At 44.6% G+C, this 17,139-nt stretch overlaps 1 protein-coding gene across 1 annotated transcript in view; it reads left to right on the top strand.

Annotated features, from left to right (window-relative positions):
- Positions 1-17,139, top strand: part of ADGRB1 (adhesion G protein-coupled receptor B1) — a 466,033-nt gene that overhangs the window by 223,008 nt on the left and 225,886 nt on the right. Inside the window, exons 7-13 of the mRNA XM_085604813.1 lie at positions 5,907-6,071; positions 7,494-7,658; positions 9,576-9,677; positions 10,773-10,879; positions 11,508-11,702; positions 14,770-14,838; positions 16,775-16,883. Coding sequence (XP_085460939.1) covers positions 5,907-6,071; positions 7,494-7,658; positions 9,576-9,677; positions 10,773-10,879; positions 11,508-11,702; positions 14,770-14,838; positions 16,775-16,883 — 912 coding nt within the window. The remainder of the gene's footprint in view (positions 1-5,906; positions 6,072-7,493; positions 7,659-9,575; positions 9,678-10,772; positions 10,880-11,507; positions 11,703-14,769; positions 14,839-16,774; positions 16,884-17,139) is intronic.

Raw genomic sequence — 17,139 nt, 5'->3', positions numbered from 1 at the left:
GTAAATGCGAGACCTATTACATTGTAAATGCTTGTCATTAGTTTGTTGGGCTTTTCTCTGTTATTTTAGGTTCTTCAACTTAGCGTAATACAATCACTGATTAGTTAGTATGCTGGGGATCAAAATAGTAACTTAACTCGGATGTAAGGCACGATCTGCGCCCAGCCTATAGTAATATACATGCACTAGATCATGACATTGTAGAACGAAAACATCTAACGGGAACATTGCACAGATTCAAAGCATATATTGTTGTCCCTGTCCTTCCTCCATTATCGATCATGTCGGACAAGACATTCATGGAAAAAGCCCTGCAGCTGTCCCTCTTAACCGCTGCCTCACAAGACGAGCCTGGGGCCGTCTTCAACCCACAAGGTAACCAGGAGCACAGAGTAACGCAGCAACCCAAATATGGTACCCTCTATGTCTCACAGCTGGACTCCCTGCGCAAGCCTTGAGCTCCATACGTGCAACCCGGCGTCTGTGAATAACATGCACACACAAGCCAGGTGACACTCAAAGACATGCATTGCTTACCCTGTAAAACACCGAGGCTCACACTAAGGAATGTCACTGTGCGGTAGTTGCATAGGATTTCGTGGGTAGCCACTTCCGGTCCAGGGAAGACATGGCTTGGCAGTTCAGGCTGGACTGTTCCCATGAGGCACGGGGTCAGACTGATTTGCATATGGCCATGTCTGAACTGGGGTGGCAGAGTGGGCTAAAGAACGGTGATGGATTAAACCCAGATCAGTTGACTGGGGGTGAGTGCTTGCAATGTTCAACACTCCGTCCATCATTTCCTTTGGTTTTTGCTTTGTTCGCCATAAGTTGGCAGGGTATGCTCAGACGTGAGTCACTTGCTCACTTTGCCACTGGATTCAAGCAAGCCTGGCTGAAGACGGCTGAAATGCCAGAAACCGGTCCTAGGAAGCTTGTTTCCGGTCCAGGGAAGACATGGCTTGGCAGTTCGGGCTGGACTGTTCCCATGAGGCACGGGGTCAGACTGATTTGCATATGGCCATGTCTGAACTGGGGTGGCAGAGTGGGCTAAAGAACGGTGATGGATTAAACCCAGATCAGTTGACTGGGGGTGAGTGCTTGCAATGTTCAACACTCCGTCCATCATTTCCTTTGGTTTTTGCTTAGCCACTAACAGACCCTGCTGATCACAAGCCTTTAATCCAGAGCACTGAATTTGGCAGTCCAATACCACCCCCGACTGACAACTAGCACGAGCCTGCTCAGATCCCAGTCACTACGGAAACACTTACCGCCCTCTTAGTGGTCCCAAGATGGACTGCAGAAAAGCTCAGCAGGCGGCCTAAGCACTAGCCCGCAGGTGTCACCCCGCTGTTACAGTGCGAGCCCAGTGCTCAAGGGGGCGGGACGGAGCAGGGTGCAGGAAACGACAACGTCTGGCGTAATAAAAGCCGGGTGGCTTTCCGCGCCGGAGTGCGCAACAGAAGCTGGTAATAGTCTGACCGCCATCATGGCGAAGTTTCAAGTGCTTGGGTTCATCCAGTAATACATAAATAGTAGAAACGTAACAACAGTGTTGTTACCGAGGCACCTCAACTAATGAACATGTGGGAAATGCTACGCTAGCCAATCAGACCATGTAAATACTCCGCACCCAATGAACCTTTGAGCTACTAACCAAACCCGCAGTTCACGTACACTCACCAATCGAAAACGAACGCGTGCCTATATCGTTTGCATTGCTTTTGCATTGCAGTTGTTGAAATGTGAAAACCCGAGCTTTGGTCCTTGCAGGGCTTTAAGTGGGAAAAACAAGCGCGGTCGTCTTTTAATAACAAAAAAAAGTGGACAAATAAAAGTGGTTACCGACGTAAACAAGCGGAACCCAGGCGACCCGCGCTCACAATGACAAAGAAAGAGTGCATCCCAGCGAATGAAGGAGATGGTGTAACGCCACAATTGAGAGATCCAATCCCGGTGGGCGGGGCCAAAAGTGGACAGGGCGGTAACAAGGAGGGACTAATAAGCCTCCTTTTCAATTGTGAGCCAGCGTTTAGCATGGAGGATGACGCCAGCGAATGAAAAAGATGGGCGGGGCTTCAAGTCCGCCTCTGAAAGCTTCGGAATCCGTATTGATTCCAAGAAGCCATCGAATGGCGAGGGCAGCGCATGCGCGCTGCTAACCCCAAGCGAGACCTAAAAACAGGTGACATTGAAAAGGAAATGTATTGCCGTAAGGAAGAGAATTAAAATTAATCCAGTAATTTGTCACTTTGAATAAAGGAATACAAAGAATGGGACAGGAACTGGGGTTGATGAGGAAGAAGAGGAAATTAGGAAACATAGGATGAATCGGGGAGTCGGCTCATTATAAATCCGTGAATGTGGAGGCGAGGTTGGAAACTAGCCAACTTACAGAAATGGCGAACCCATTATGGGACGTGGCGGTTGACGTTTTGGACAGCCGTATGGAATGTGCCCATCCATGTCATGGGAGCCAGGTTAACATAGCAAGAAAGACCGCATAATGGTGTGCATTTTTTACATTTTTATCAGTCTATCGTGACTTTGTGGAAGAACTTCATGGAACACCCTTAACACACAAAAGCTCTAAATTTAGATACTGCATGCAAAAAAGACCCAAACATAATCATTTGTCATTGCTTCACATTGTAAAACAGAATAGTTAATGAAAAGGAATTAAAGCAATTCAGAAACCTTGGCATAAAAACAAGGACTGTGTTTACTTAGCGTGAAAAGATGGCAGACCTCTTGTTTTTTTTTTTACATATTTTTATTGACATTTATGTTTTTTTCACATTTGCACAATACAATATTTGCAAAAACAAAATTCCAGTGAAGGTCTTAATTATCACTTAGACAGGTTAACATTAATTTCAATTTCAACCCTGGGGCACCGTCACCAATCTTGTGTACGATCTTAGTTACTGCCAATCCTTACGTGCTTGCTAGCCCACCGCCCTGGTTTGGCGACTACTATGACCCGTGTCTATCGCAGCTTCCCTGCCCCGTCTCGGTGAGCGACTCCGGCCCAGACCCGGGTTCAGGCAATGTCCTAAGATGGCAGACCTCTTGCCCTGTGAAGATAGATACCTCGCTGCCGGATCTGCAGCTTCCTTTAGTAGAGTTATGTGATCTTCACTTAACTGTATCGAATCCCTGATAATCAGAAATGATTATGACAATCACACATTCTCGCCTTAAAACACTTGAAAGTATCACATCATGTTTATTAACCTTACGACTGCCTCCAACTACAGCAAATATCAGAGCATTGGCCTACTGTGACCCTCTGAAATGTTGTGACCAATGGCCAAGTGGTCAACAAGGATTTTCAGAAGAAATTGTTAACTGGACAACCCTGGGTCAGGCATATTGCACATTGCGCCTGGTGTGATGTTCTGTAAGGGGGATTTGTAGAGCGCTGCTAGTCACCCACGAAGGTATCCATGTGCTTCCGCTACATGCCTGCCAGCCCCAAGGGACTTTTATCATGTAGGCTGTAGCTCTGGCTGCAGTGGTGTAACGAAACGTGAGGGAGCCCTCCCTGCAAGGTACATGAAGGGGCCCCCACTCCGGAATTAATCAGGAGCTCTCAGGTAAGAGTACTGTGCTGAAGGGGCCCCCTGCATCTTGGGCTCCAGCACCGTGGGGTTGCGGGGACCTATGTAACGCTACTGTAGGAAGCTAATACATCAAAGACTCGTCAGGGTCTAAAACCACCATATACTGTCTAACTTTCATCTAGTGACCCATCTATCTGCCCATGCACCTGTGCTTGACTCTGCCCCACAATGCCTGTCCCTATGCTTCCACGCTAAAAGCCAACTATGAAACCCGTGCATAGATTGACACTGGCAATAAGGCGAGAGCAACAGAAAGTGAATCCTTAATTCTCTCTTTCACAATAGATAGACCGGGGGAGTGAAGAGGGGAGGTAGGAAAAGCGAGTAAAGGTAAACAAAGATGCCAGCGACGGCAGTGTATATTAAAGGAAGACATCCTAAGATGAATTAGAGAAGAGCAGTAATGTGATTGTGTCAATATAAAGATGAAAGAGAGTCAGAAGCGTTGAAGAAGTCAAGGACACAGAAGACACAGGACTAAAAGAGAGAAGCTGGGAAGGGAGAGAAATGCAAGAGCTGAACAAGATGGCCGATGGAGGAAGGAGCTCTTCCTGAGGGCTCCTAGGGTAAGGGAACGCCATCGGCTTAAATCCCCTGAAAACCCAGGCCATCGACCCAAACAAACCAAGCTACCTTGGGTGTAGTGCTGGATAGGAACCTAAGTATGAAGGACCACATTAGTGCTTCTACCAAAGGAGAGAACTTCAAACTGAGCATCCTAAGGAAACTAAAACCTTTCCTTCCCCCCGATGACCTCAAGTCCGCAGTACAAGCATTAGTCATCTCATGACTGGAATATGGCAGTGCAACACTCTGCCTAAGTACAGACTGGCCCACCTCAGAGCCTCAACGAATGAGGCCGCCAGGTTTGTCACAGGCTCCAAGAAGTACAATCACATCTCCCCGGACCTGAAAACACTCAACTGGCTACCGTTCGGATACACCTTAAACTTGCCTGCATGACCCACAATGCCCTTCACTTCAACACCCCTCTCTACCTCGCAAAAAAACTCGACCTGTCGGGTGGTGCCCGTACCTCCAGCAGCTCCAGCACCCTCCTACTTAAACCAAAGAAATTCAAAAAAACAAAAACTTATAACCATTCCTTCTCAGGAATCGCTCCACAAATCTGGAACGCCCTTCCAACCGAAATCAGTCTGATAACCTACCTGCCCTAAAGGCCTGTAGGGGTCCTGAATCACCTCATATACTATCACGCTGATGACTTCCTTGCCTTATCCTACTGGCCAATTCTTTTGCTCACTAATACATCATTGTTATAAACATTGCTATTTTAGCCTCTCATGTTGTCACGTAACTATGCTATTTTTGTCTATTGCTATGATTCTGCCTTGGTTGCCCCTGCCCATATGTGTTGCATCCCTCTGTAAAGCGCTCTGATACCCTCTAGGGTCATGTTCGCGCTATACAAAACTTTCTAAATAAATAAATAAGCAAGAGAGGAATGGATGATGGAAACACTCAAAAATAAATAATAAAGAAGGCAGGAAGGGAGAAGACCATATGAGGGTGACAAATAAGGGGGTGTGACAAGTAGCAAGGGCAAATCCACAATGATGGAGACGAAATAAATATTAAAGAGAGGGAAACATTTTAATTACAGGAAATGTGAAGGGGAACAAAAATTATAACAGAGGAGGGCAAAGAAAACAAGGATGTCAGAAAACTGTAGATAGAGAAGCTTCAGGCTGAGAAAAGGTAAAGAGGGAACGAGAAGGAGAAGAATGTGAAACAGGAAATAGTTCATAACAGAATTGTGAAATGAAAGAGTGAAGCTAGAAAATTCACCAAGGAAAAGAGTTTGAAGTAAGAGAGAGGACCAGGAACACATGGAGCAATGTGCAATAATTAGTGCTGCCTAAGAGTGAAATGAGAGAAAAGTGAGAGAAGATTACAGAATTCAAGTTTTCAGATAAGTGCAGAGAACGAGCAGATATCTGAAAAAATGTGATTAAGAATAAAGTAAACTGTAAATGATCTGAATGTAAAAGTAGGTAAGAGACCTGAATATAATACCCGCTTCTTGCAGGTCTGTTGCCGGATGCAATACATTGACTTGGTGTTGGTGGAGGTGTTTTTGCAGACTTATTTTTCAAGGACATTCTTGCTACAGTGTGCCAAAGGAATGGGTGGAATGACAGCGGTTGTATTTAATACCTGTTTTGGCTGGATTCCAGCCATACTCTGTGCCAGACAGTCGTCAGCTCAAACCATTATCTGTGGACTCTGTGCTAACTTGGATTTTATGTATTATAGTTGATGGGAACTGGAATGATTGGGCAAGTTGGAGCGCTTGTTCAGCCACCTGCTCCAATGGCACACAGCAAAGGATCCGCGAGTGCAACGGGCCATCCAATGGGGGATCAGAATGCAACGGCCAGTGGGCAGAAACCAGAGGCTGCTTCGACCGTCAGTGCCCGGGTTAGTGTGCTGGCATTATATCAACCTAGTTAATAAAGCCACCAGCTAGCGTTCTTCTTATCTCAACACAAATGGATACGATTACAATAAAATCTACTGAATGCATTCTGAAATATGTCTTATAACCATGCTATATCCATGGATATGTGTCAATAACATCTCCCTTTGGTCTGTAGGCTTTCAGTGTTTCTGTCCCGGGTAAGATGTAAGCCCTCTGACACTAAATGGTTTGTGGTCATACAGTTAGGACCACAAAAATGTTACTAAAGTGTAAAAATACCCAAGTCCTTATTCATAGAATTTCCCAACCCTAAATCCTACTTAGGACCCTGTGAAATTCATAGTTGTAAATGTGGGTATTCACAAAGTTTCACCTTCAATTTGCACACTTTAACTGTGAACAAAAAGATGAGGAAGTGTGCAAATTGTGTGTGTTAATGCTCCAAAGACCTTGAAATGTTGTGGACATTTTGGAGAGGGAATGTCTCCACATTGAAAATATTTTCCATATGGATAAAAGAATGAAACTTTTCTGCATATTTAAACATTTAACATGTAAACATAAAGAGATTCTCCCGCGGGACAATAGCCCTCTCATGATTGGCTGTATGCTTTAAATCTACTAATAGATTTGCATGGGCAAAGAAATTGATTTTTGTGAGTAGCTAAGAAGTCCAGATCTTCTAAAGTTGAGCAAGATTCCCCAGCACTCTGCTGTTTCCTATGAAGACGCGAACAACAACTCTGCAGTCAAGGTTGTGTGAGTGACTAAATTAGTGAAGTGATGACGTGAACATTGTCAACTACCAATCACACGTGGCGAACACATGATGTACAAATTCCACATCTTGGACCAAGTGCCTACTCTATCTGGAACGGCCGCTTATTCCATGGCTGACGGCTCAAAACACCTTCATTTCACTTAGTTGTGGATTGGTTTTAGTGATTTGGACACATCACAGCCATGACCACTGAATGATTTAATACTAGTTATCAACCAACAACCACATGACAGTAAGGACAGACTCACACTACACTCAGAAATAACTATAGGTAAAATATTCTCTAACTAGCAGCAAAGAGTGTAGTTTTCAGTTATTTCAGAATTCATTCACTGAGGGACATTCCAAAGTGGAAGTACAACTTCCAAAACTGAGAACAAGTTCCCATGCGAGACACCATCACGTATGATCTGTAAGTGCCTGAGATATTACAGATAGTTCATAGTGGTATTTGCTACTTTTTTCATGATATTTCCCGGTGTCGTGTTATACCTGCTTCCCTGTTCATATTATACCACTGTAAATGCCACCCCGTATTGAAAGCAAACCCCACTCCTGCTTCAGTGGAAGAGCACTGCTCAACACAGGACATCTGCATGCAGGGTTAGCCCTTGATACCGCCTGTTTTCATATGTTACAGTGGATGGAAAATGGTTGCCTTGGGGTACCTGGGGGAGCTGTACGACTACATGTGGTGGAGGGACTCAGAAGCGTGATCGACTCTGCGATGGGCCATATTTCGGAGGCGAAGCATGTCAAGGATCGATGGAGGAGTACAAACAGTGCAATGATAAGAAATGCCCTGGTAAGATTTCAAATAGTCAAAATGTTTATGTTCCTCTCGGTATGTATGTATGTATTTGTACTTGTGTATGGAGCATCTGACAAGGCTGGCTGTGGTCTTATGTACCTTTTGTGCTAAAAGTCAACTCTTGCTTTATTTCCAACTAAACATAACCCTATATCCACAGAGGGTTAGTCACATGCCAGCACGTGACACCTCTAAATGATAGTTGTTTCCATAGACCCCTAGAAACTTCAAATATCATTACTTTACAGAAAGGTTGAGGGGTATATTTACTAAGATTTTGCACCGTGTTTGCGTCACAAAATTTCAAATAGGTGCTGTCAAGAAGAAATGCTTTTATTTCTTTCTTTTCTGGCTTTGCATGTGTGCTGCACTGTACAGCACACATACAAGGTGGGAAAGTTTTTAAGTTAGTCTAATAATAGTATTTTGTACTCGAAGGGTATCCTTCCAGTACAAAACTTATGCTAGACTCACTCAGACACCCTTGAACTATGTTGCAAAGGTGTGTGCGTGGTTCATGGCAGCAAATTTCTGCATCGGCACTACAGGGGGACAATCAGGCCAGCAGGCCACATCTGCTTCGGGTTCATGCTTCCTAAGGTCAGTGAGCTAAGAATGCAGACAAGCCACATTCGGTAACACCAGTATGCAAGCCTAAATGGCTTAGCCAATGTCAGACAGATTCTTTTGTGGGGAGTTTGCAAACTTTTAGGAAACCATTACACCCCTTTGGTGAGTTTCACAATAATTCCACACACCTTTGGAAATTTTCACAATGACCATGACATTTCTCAAAGCATAAGCAAAACTATTTGTGAATTAATTGATTGACCATGTCCAATATCTTGAGAAGAACCTTCCGTTACCGGGAAAGGATGGCATCAGCATAAACATAGGACACAATTGGTTCACAGCCTCTTCCACATAATCTGAATCCCCCACAATAATTGGCCAAGGCAGCAACAACGCACTACAGATGGAAGCAAGGCCATAATGCGCTTTGGTCATTCGAAGTTATGGGGTCCACCACCCTATAACTGTCTCATTCAGTACCACTTTCCTGCAAGGCAATGTTGGTATCTACAACACTCTGATAGAGAGGATCCCTGAGAACTTTGTCTTTGGCGTCCTTGGTCATTTATCCTTCAGGATATTTAACTGGCATCCCCCATTGTAGTGCCGTGAAGCCTTGCCTGCAGATGCAGGAGTAAACACTAAACAAAGTATATAGTAGTTGAAATGTGTTTTAGATCCCAGGAGGAAAGGACCATACTTTTCTCTATATTCATCTACGGCTAAATTTCAAACTCTTTTTTTTTTCTAAATATAAGGGGGTGTGCACCTTCCACAGGACTCCCTTGGACGCTGAGAGTCTGTTCTATGTTCCCCCGCTCCCTGTGTTTTTTTCCCTATGTGACCAGGCTGGCATTCTTCAGCATGCGTGTGTCCTTCAAAATTTGGTGCTGCTTGTGTTGAGGAAGTCATTCTCCCTGTGAGTTCTCTTCCTGATCGCCCCTCCCAAATCGCTAACCTCCTGTGATTGCCCGATTCGTTTGCTGCCCCATGCTGACCCTACTCCTGCGGTGTTACGCGGCTGGAAGTCCCCTCTGCGGAATTGCTCCTCCAAGAGTGAACTCATGCCTCCACGTAATCCGACACTACAGCACACGCATATGCTGTCATTAGGCCCAGATGTCATATTATGCCTAGTAGTCCATGAGGCTCTCAACTCACAATGGTTTACACTTCCTGTAAAGACCTAACACTACCGCAGGCTAGGCCATAACATCAACGCGTGTGTAAACTCCACATATGAAATATGCAGCAAGGGCTTCAGATCCCCTCCATGTTTGGCAACACTAAGCAAGGTAAATGGTAAGTTTTTTTTAACAATGTTTTCCACGTTTGCAGAGCCTCATGAAATCTGCCCCGAGGAAACCTTCAACTCCGTGGTCTGGAAAGAGACGCCTGCTGGAGAGGCTGCGGCTGTGCGATGTCCACGGAACGCCACCGGTGAGAAGAGAGGGTCCAATGTGAGCCAGTTGCAATAGGCATTGGTGGCACCGTCAACGGAACGTACTAAATAGGGCATGTTTTGCATCCTGCCTTACATAACAGACCCATCCTCGCTATTAAGGTCTCTAGGCTGTGCAACATCTCAGCTGACACTCCCTAAAGATTCCAGTTCCATTATTTTCTCTTTTCTGTGTAATTTCTTTATTATTCTAAGTTCAAAATCAGAAAGAAAATACCTCTTCCATTCAACATCCTTCACCAGTCTGGATCATTTATGTTCTTTCCTGTGGTTGGGACTCCATTTACACCTTCAGTTGAACCTGTTTGTTAAGAACTCTAAATCTCCCCGCCTAATACATCTCTTCAAAGATTGCTGGCATCTCCCACTCCCTCCACAGAAACCAAGAACCCTCACACACCCTTTGTCTAAAATACAATTTTAGAAAGTAGCCAAAGTGTCATCATTCACGTCAACCTCAAGGTGCCACAATCTAGTGCAACATGTCTAGAAACGTAGATGTGACTTGCATAAGTGAAGTGAGGGGCAGGACTAGTCCTGGGCAAAATTTAAATTAGCCAGATTAATTTGCATATTTTCATGTTACACTTGTTACGTGAACTTCACGAACTTACCCCATTACACAACTTCACGTAATTATGCGCTGTTCGTGGTAAAGATGTATTGCAAATTGCAGAGGAAAACTTAATGCAGACACTGTTGTTCACGGTGCTTTGGTTTTGTTGTTCCTGGTGCCGCCGTCAGAGCAATCATTTTGCACTAAAATATAGCGTGAAATGACAGATTTCCATTTCATGTAATAATGCATAATTTTGCTGAAGTTTTTACATTATTGCACAGAAGCAAATTACACACATTTCGCAGACCCCTACACAAGACATCTGCTCCTAATCACAAGATTTGTTGCATATTTTTATGGAAGATCATTGTTGTCAACTTAATTGATATCAGTCAGTGGTCAGGGTGATATCGCACACATTCCTTCCGGGAGGCAGTGCTCTAGTCGCTGGGTCTGCATGGAAACGCCCTGACCGCCATTTTCCTGTCACCGTTTTCTCTTCCCGTACCTGTAGGGTTGATCCTCAGGCGATGCACCTTGGATGATGAAGGAGAGGCCTACTGGGAAGGTCCCAGCTACATGAAATGTGTGTCGCTGGATTACAGGAACGTCCAGCAGATGGTAAGAGCAGATATATCCCCCGGGCTTTTGATAGCACTTTTAATTAAAGCGCTCAATTCACATCTCTGCGACCCCAGACTTCATTTCAACTTCTGAAAATGTATAATTGAGCAAGACTAGCTTCAGGGTGTAGATGTGTTATTTTGTTGATCTACTGCTTTTAATTAGATAGACCACATGTGCATTTGATCCAACAGAAATTGTCTATTTTAGTAATAGGTTTTGGAAACACTCTACATGTCATACATTCGGTGTGCGGATGTCCGAAGGACTGTTATAGAGACAAGATCAGCTGAAAAGGGACTTTTTCCCTGAGATCACTCATGATAGTTCTGATTCCAGGTGAGGTCCCCCAAGTGGAGGAGGGAGTGCAGAAGATGATTTGGCAATGCACTTTATGAGATCCAAGACTTGCCGCTGGGATAAATGCGACGGGGTGACACCGCGATCTGCTCAAATATTTCATGATTACCACTCAAACCAAGGTCCTTTTCTGATAAGCCAGCCTCTCGTCCTAGGATTTGGAAACAACTAACTCAAGCTTGCATATTAAAAATGTTGTATTTATTGGAACATCCGAGGTAGTGCACCGTGTGTGCAATACTAATGTCCTATCATTGTGTTTCAGACACGGGAACATCTCGCTAAGGCTCAAAGAGGGTTAATCGGGGAAGGCGTGTCGGAGGTAATCCAGAGCCTAGTGGAGATCTCTCAGGACGGCACCAGCTACAGCGGCGACCTGCTGTCCACTATGGAGGCCCTCAGGAACCTGACCGAGATCTTTCGCAGAGCTTACCACAGTCCCACCGCCCTGGATGTGCAGGTTGGTGTACTGGTCCAGTACAAGGTTATGCGTCAATATCAGTGCTAGTTTTGCCTCTCTCCTGAAAAATGAGCCTGTGGTGTGGGGCCCTGATGACAGTATGGAAAATGGACCCAGAATCACATGTTGGTAAGTGAAAAACATCCATAACTGAGGTGCAGAGAGCTTCTTACACCCTCGATTCCTGGTGTCACTGCACCACTGCACCACAGATAGCTGTGCCACTGAGATAACCTGCAATCCGGGCTTGATTAGGAATTCAGATTTTTACCTTACTGTCAACATGTGGATTTATACTAAAGGATGCAGCTGCGGCCCGTGCAGGTAAGAGCAGTGGGGCTTGGTTGGGGAGGGGGGGAGGGATTCGATGGACAACCATGAGGAAAAAATAATTATTTATTTAATTTTCCTTCGTGCCGCCTGTCGAATTCCCCCCCAACCTGGTCCCACCGCTCTTACCTGCACGGTCCGTAGCTGAAAGGATGTACATAAAACTGACAGTTTCCAAACCCCCCAAAATTGGGGCTAGTGATGTGACTGCGCTGCAGCAAAAAATATTTCCAATGCCGCGCATTGCCTCTCAGCAGCCACTGACCGCTGGATCAGTGGCACACTGTACACCATATTTCCCAGTTAGTGGCGAGGCGGGACTTCCGGCAGCGAGGAAAGGCGATAACATGGTTTCCAATCTGCACTATTTCTGTCACTCAGCACTAGGCCAGTGACAGCAGAGGAACACAGGTATCTGCAGTCTGATGTCTAGACCATAGGCGCAGCTATTAATTGTTTTTTTTTAACGAAAGAGGAAGGTGCACCAGTAAGAAGTCCAAAACAAAATAGAGAGTCCTTATTACGTTTCTTTAATCCTTGTATATTTTCTTAAAAACAGACATCAGCCAACGCGTTTCGTTCTATAAGACAAGAACTTCTTCAGGGCTCTACTATAGCGAAGTTGGATTCCCGCAAATATCAATCTGGTTCCACACGATCAATAGATCGGTATTGTAATACGATTCAGTAAAGAATTCAAAGATGTATATAAAATTGAGTCATAAGGATGTCTTTCAAAGGTCTAAATAGTGTTGGAAATTCAGTTGAAAAATATAATTGAGACCATCGATAAAGGATACGAGTATGTCCTTTGAGTCATGACGCCAAGTGGCATGAATCTTAATGTTATTTGAACATTCCAGAGCGCTTTTCCTAATACGAAAAGCAGCGAAAGGAATAACGCGATCAGACAGCTTGTTCAAATAACATTAAGATTCATGCCACTTGGCGTCATGACTCAAAGGACATACTCGTATCCTTTATCGATGGTCTCAATTATATTTTTCAACTGAATTTCCAACACTATTTAGACCTTTGAAAGACATCCTTATGACTCAATTTTATATACATCTTTGAATTCTTTACTGAATCGTATTACAATACCGATCTATTGATCGTGTGGAACCAGATTGATATTTGCGGGAATCCAACTTCGCTATAGTAGAGCCCTGAAGAAGTTATTGTCTTATAGAACGAAACGCGTTGGCTGATGTCTGTTTTTAAGAAAATATACAAGGATTAAAGAAACGTAATAAGGACTCTCTATTTTGTTTTGGACTTCTTACTGGTGCACCTTCCTCTTTCGTTAAAAAAGTCTTTATATCTGTGAATCAGTAAAGTCCTTCTGCGGCGGACTTTTGGAAGAATTGTGCACAGGACTTATATTTTTGTATACAGTAAGACTGAGGTGCAGAACCGGTGGTCAGCCGTGGTGGTGCTTTGTGTTAAGTAGCAGCTATTAATTGTGCAGCAGGTCCAGGGGCACTGGTATCAGGCGGCCATTTTCCTTGCTTATACTTTTATCCATGGCACCCTTGATGCGCTATTGGTCTAGTCCATGATGTACGCGACATCCGATTGCATGCACTAGGACAGGCAAAGTGAAACCATGGGCGAAGATACTTCTTCTCCAACTTCATGGATGTAACTTTTCACCTCTCTCACCCTAAGTATAATGAACCAATGCAGAAATAGAACATTGATAAGGCTACTTTGATCAGTCCTTGGTCAGTTTGTTGAAAACAACTCACTTCTTTTGCATGAAGGGCTCTATGTTCATAGAAACAGTGGATATGAGACTATCCCACCCTACGCCCCCATCTGCACCGCATTCCAGTGAGATTTCTGCTGTCCCTATGGCCAGCTCATCTCGCGCTATGTGTTCTAGTGGCATCTATTTTTTTCATTTTAGGTGCTAGATGGATAGCAGGGTTGTCTTCCGAGAGCAGCGGTGCACTTACATACAGCATTATTATATTAGCAGGAGCTATCAAACATGTAGCGCTGTACACTGAATATTAAGGTCTGCGGGGGGTGTAGATATGATGGAGTCAGAGGGGGAAGAAGGCATTGGGTCACTACACTATATAGTTGGGTTTATATAGTGTACATATGTACTACTTGGGCCTCCAGGAGAGAGTGGAATTTGTCCAGAATTACACATTTTTGGTTAAATTCTGAAGCTGGGATTAAAACCCAGGCTCCTCTAATGCTTAGGAGATCTCATCTTCTCCAACTTTCTCATTTCAAGGATTTTAAAACTGGGATTTCCCATCACCCCATGTGCTCTTGGTATCAGGTAGGACTGAGACGGGCAGGGCCTGCAGCGACCATCGATTATAGAACGTTGTCATCCTTCCAGGGCCATTTGGTTTTAGGCGAGGTGGGGACTCGATTGCTTTTAGGAAGCAGAGCCGAGTTAGAGAATTTTTCATTGTGATCATAGTTGTTTTTTTATTCATGTGACGTCATAGCAGTGAATAACTAATCTAATCAAAAGTGCATTGATAATGGCAGTGTATTGGACGCATAAATAACCCTTCCATCTTCCGCTATGGACATCATGTCAGGTCCAGTCTCTTTATCACTACATTAGCTCTGATCTCCTGTCTGATGGAGGTTGCACCATGTTTAGTGTTGGGCCTCTCGCCACTAACCTTTCTTTCTTCTGATTCATTGCAGTTTATTTGATGGTTGACTGTGTCCTAGTGAACATTCTCCTTTCTCATTTTTTTAGAACTTTGTGCAGATCATCAGCAATTTGCTGTCGGAGGAGAACAGAGATAAATGGGAGGAAGCGCAGATGGTACGTACAATGCCATCCCGATGAGTCCATCTAAGGCCCCTGAGTGTAAATGGCTACCCCGGAGGTGGCACAAGGCAGGCTACTGGATGGTTGTGCTCCTTTCAGCTTCTGTCTTGAGATCCCTACCCTCTGCCTGCCGAGAAGTATCATCCAATCCAGGCCGGAGCTCATCTGGTTACCGGAGTGCCAGGCTTGTAACACGAGGGCAGTTCCAAGGAGGTCTCAAGCTGGGGGTCCTGGTGCTGGCTTGCCCACCAAGAAAGGAAAAGTGGTGAGGGTGAGAGGGGACAGTTCTGGCTGTACTGAAGGTCGCCTGATTTAGGGAAGATATTCTATGAATAGCAGCTCTGATAAAAAATAATTTAATATTCCACAGATGTGTGCCCCCAGCCAGTTCCACGCCTGCAGACCACAATCAGAGATGTTGTGAGTTTAAGAGTGTAAGCATTGCTAATGCTGCCTATAGTGAATGACCAAGGCCTTATTAGATAGCGACAAATACGTTGTCACCCAACGGTGCTAGGTACCTTCAAATTGATTTGAGGCAACATGACTGTCTCCTGCGTTGGCAGGTACATGGGGCAGGTGTGCGCCATACAGAGACGATGAACCATGGTTAGATTTATAATGTGATTGTTAGTTTCTCCCTCTCATAGAGAAGTAAAAGCAAGTTTTATTATCGCTGATCTGCTTCATTTGCCTGGATCGTCTCTTCCTAATCTCGGCCAAGCAAATTGAAGATGCTGGCAGGTCCAAATAACAAAGGAATTGAGGCTTCTGGGATTAGTCGGTTTGAATGAATTTTCGTCAGCAGTGCCATTATTGAAGGACAGTTCCAGCTTAGGCTTGTCCCTGTAAGGTTGTCAAGACAATGCAACATCATTCCCCAGGCCGATGCATTACAATTTCCGCTTACTCAGTTACTGGCCTTTGAAGAGCAAGCGATATCTGTTTCTTTAGATTTTTTTTATTATTGATGGGAAAATATGTTATTATTCATGAATTAGGTTGTGGCATCATATATTTAACATTTAGAAGAAAAAAAAAGTTTAACTACCTGCAAGGGCTTTATTGATGGTTTCTGACATGCTATTATTGGGTGGATGGCCACAGTGCAGGTACAATGCTCTTGACACGTGGGCTTGTTAGGAGGACCCTCTGCACCAGAGTGGTCTGGTCTGCTGGGTGTTTACAAGGCACGAGCTCTTGTTCTAGTCAATGGCAAATCCATGCGTGTCCACTGGTCCAATGTTTGGATGCAAAATGCTTTTGGCAGTCTGGCTGACGCCCATGCAGCTCAGCTCAGCACCATGTGACACTGGGCAATAGCTCACTTAATCTCCCCGACTGCCCCCCAGCGCCTGGATACCCTTAGGGGTGATAAGTTTGCGCTTTACAAATGTGAAATGTTTCCTACAGATGTTGAATGGCAGCTGTATGATCATGTGAAAAGGATGCCTAGAGCACCTGCAATCAATGGTTGTAGTAAATGGCCGTACTGAATACCTACATGGTATATGCAGTCAATGGCTCCAGTAAATTGTCACGGTGAATGGGTGATGGAGATGACCATGTTGAATGGCTGCTTAACTTACTCTTAGTGAATGGCTACTGTAAATAGTCACGGTGAATGGCTGCTTGAAATACTCATCGTGAATACCTTCAAACATTGTCATTTTGAATGGCTGCTGTAACTGGTCCTGTTGAAAGTCTGCTGTAAATGGCCATAGTGTATGGCTGCTTACATTATGGTGAGTGGCTGCTGCATGGTCATGGTAAATGCTGCTTAAAATGGTCGTGATTGATGGTTGTTTCAAATAGCCACGATGAATGACTGCTTTACATGGTCCAAGCGAAGAGACGCTCAATAGGACATAGTCAATGGCTGATGCTGCAAAATAAAAACAAAAACTATGCTGATTTTCTTTTTCTACAGATGGGACCAAATGCTAAAGAACTTTTCCGGCTGGTCGAGGATTTCATCGACGTCATTGGATTTCGCATGAAGGATTTCAGGGACACATACCAAGTCACTGACAACCTGGGTATGTGGCACTTTCCAGTGGCACTCGTTATCAGCCACATGCTACCTCTCATCTGGGCTGTATACGTTTGATTGGCTTGATTCATGCTTGAGCCTCTGCAGTTTGAATCACAGCATCTCTAGGGTGCAGTACCAGCTTCCAAATGAAGGGGGTGCCTAGTGATAATGGAGACAATGTCAGTTCACAGTGGCAGCCGGGGTTGCACTGGGACAGAAAATAGGCCCAGGCCCCAATATAAAAGTGACCCCGTTCGTGA

The sequence above is a fragment of the Triturus cristatus genome, chromosome 5_1 (assembly GCF_964204655.1).
Source record: "Triturus cristatus chromosome 5_1, aTriCri1.1, whole genome shotgun sequence".
In the NCBI taxonomy this organism is placed as follows: domain Eukaryota; kingdom Metazoa; phylum Chordata; class Amphibia; order Caudata; family Salamandridae; genus Triturus; species Triturus cristatus.
Note: the sequence above shows the minus strand (reverse complement) of the source record. Positions and strands in the feature narration are given on the sequence as shown.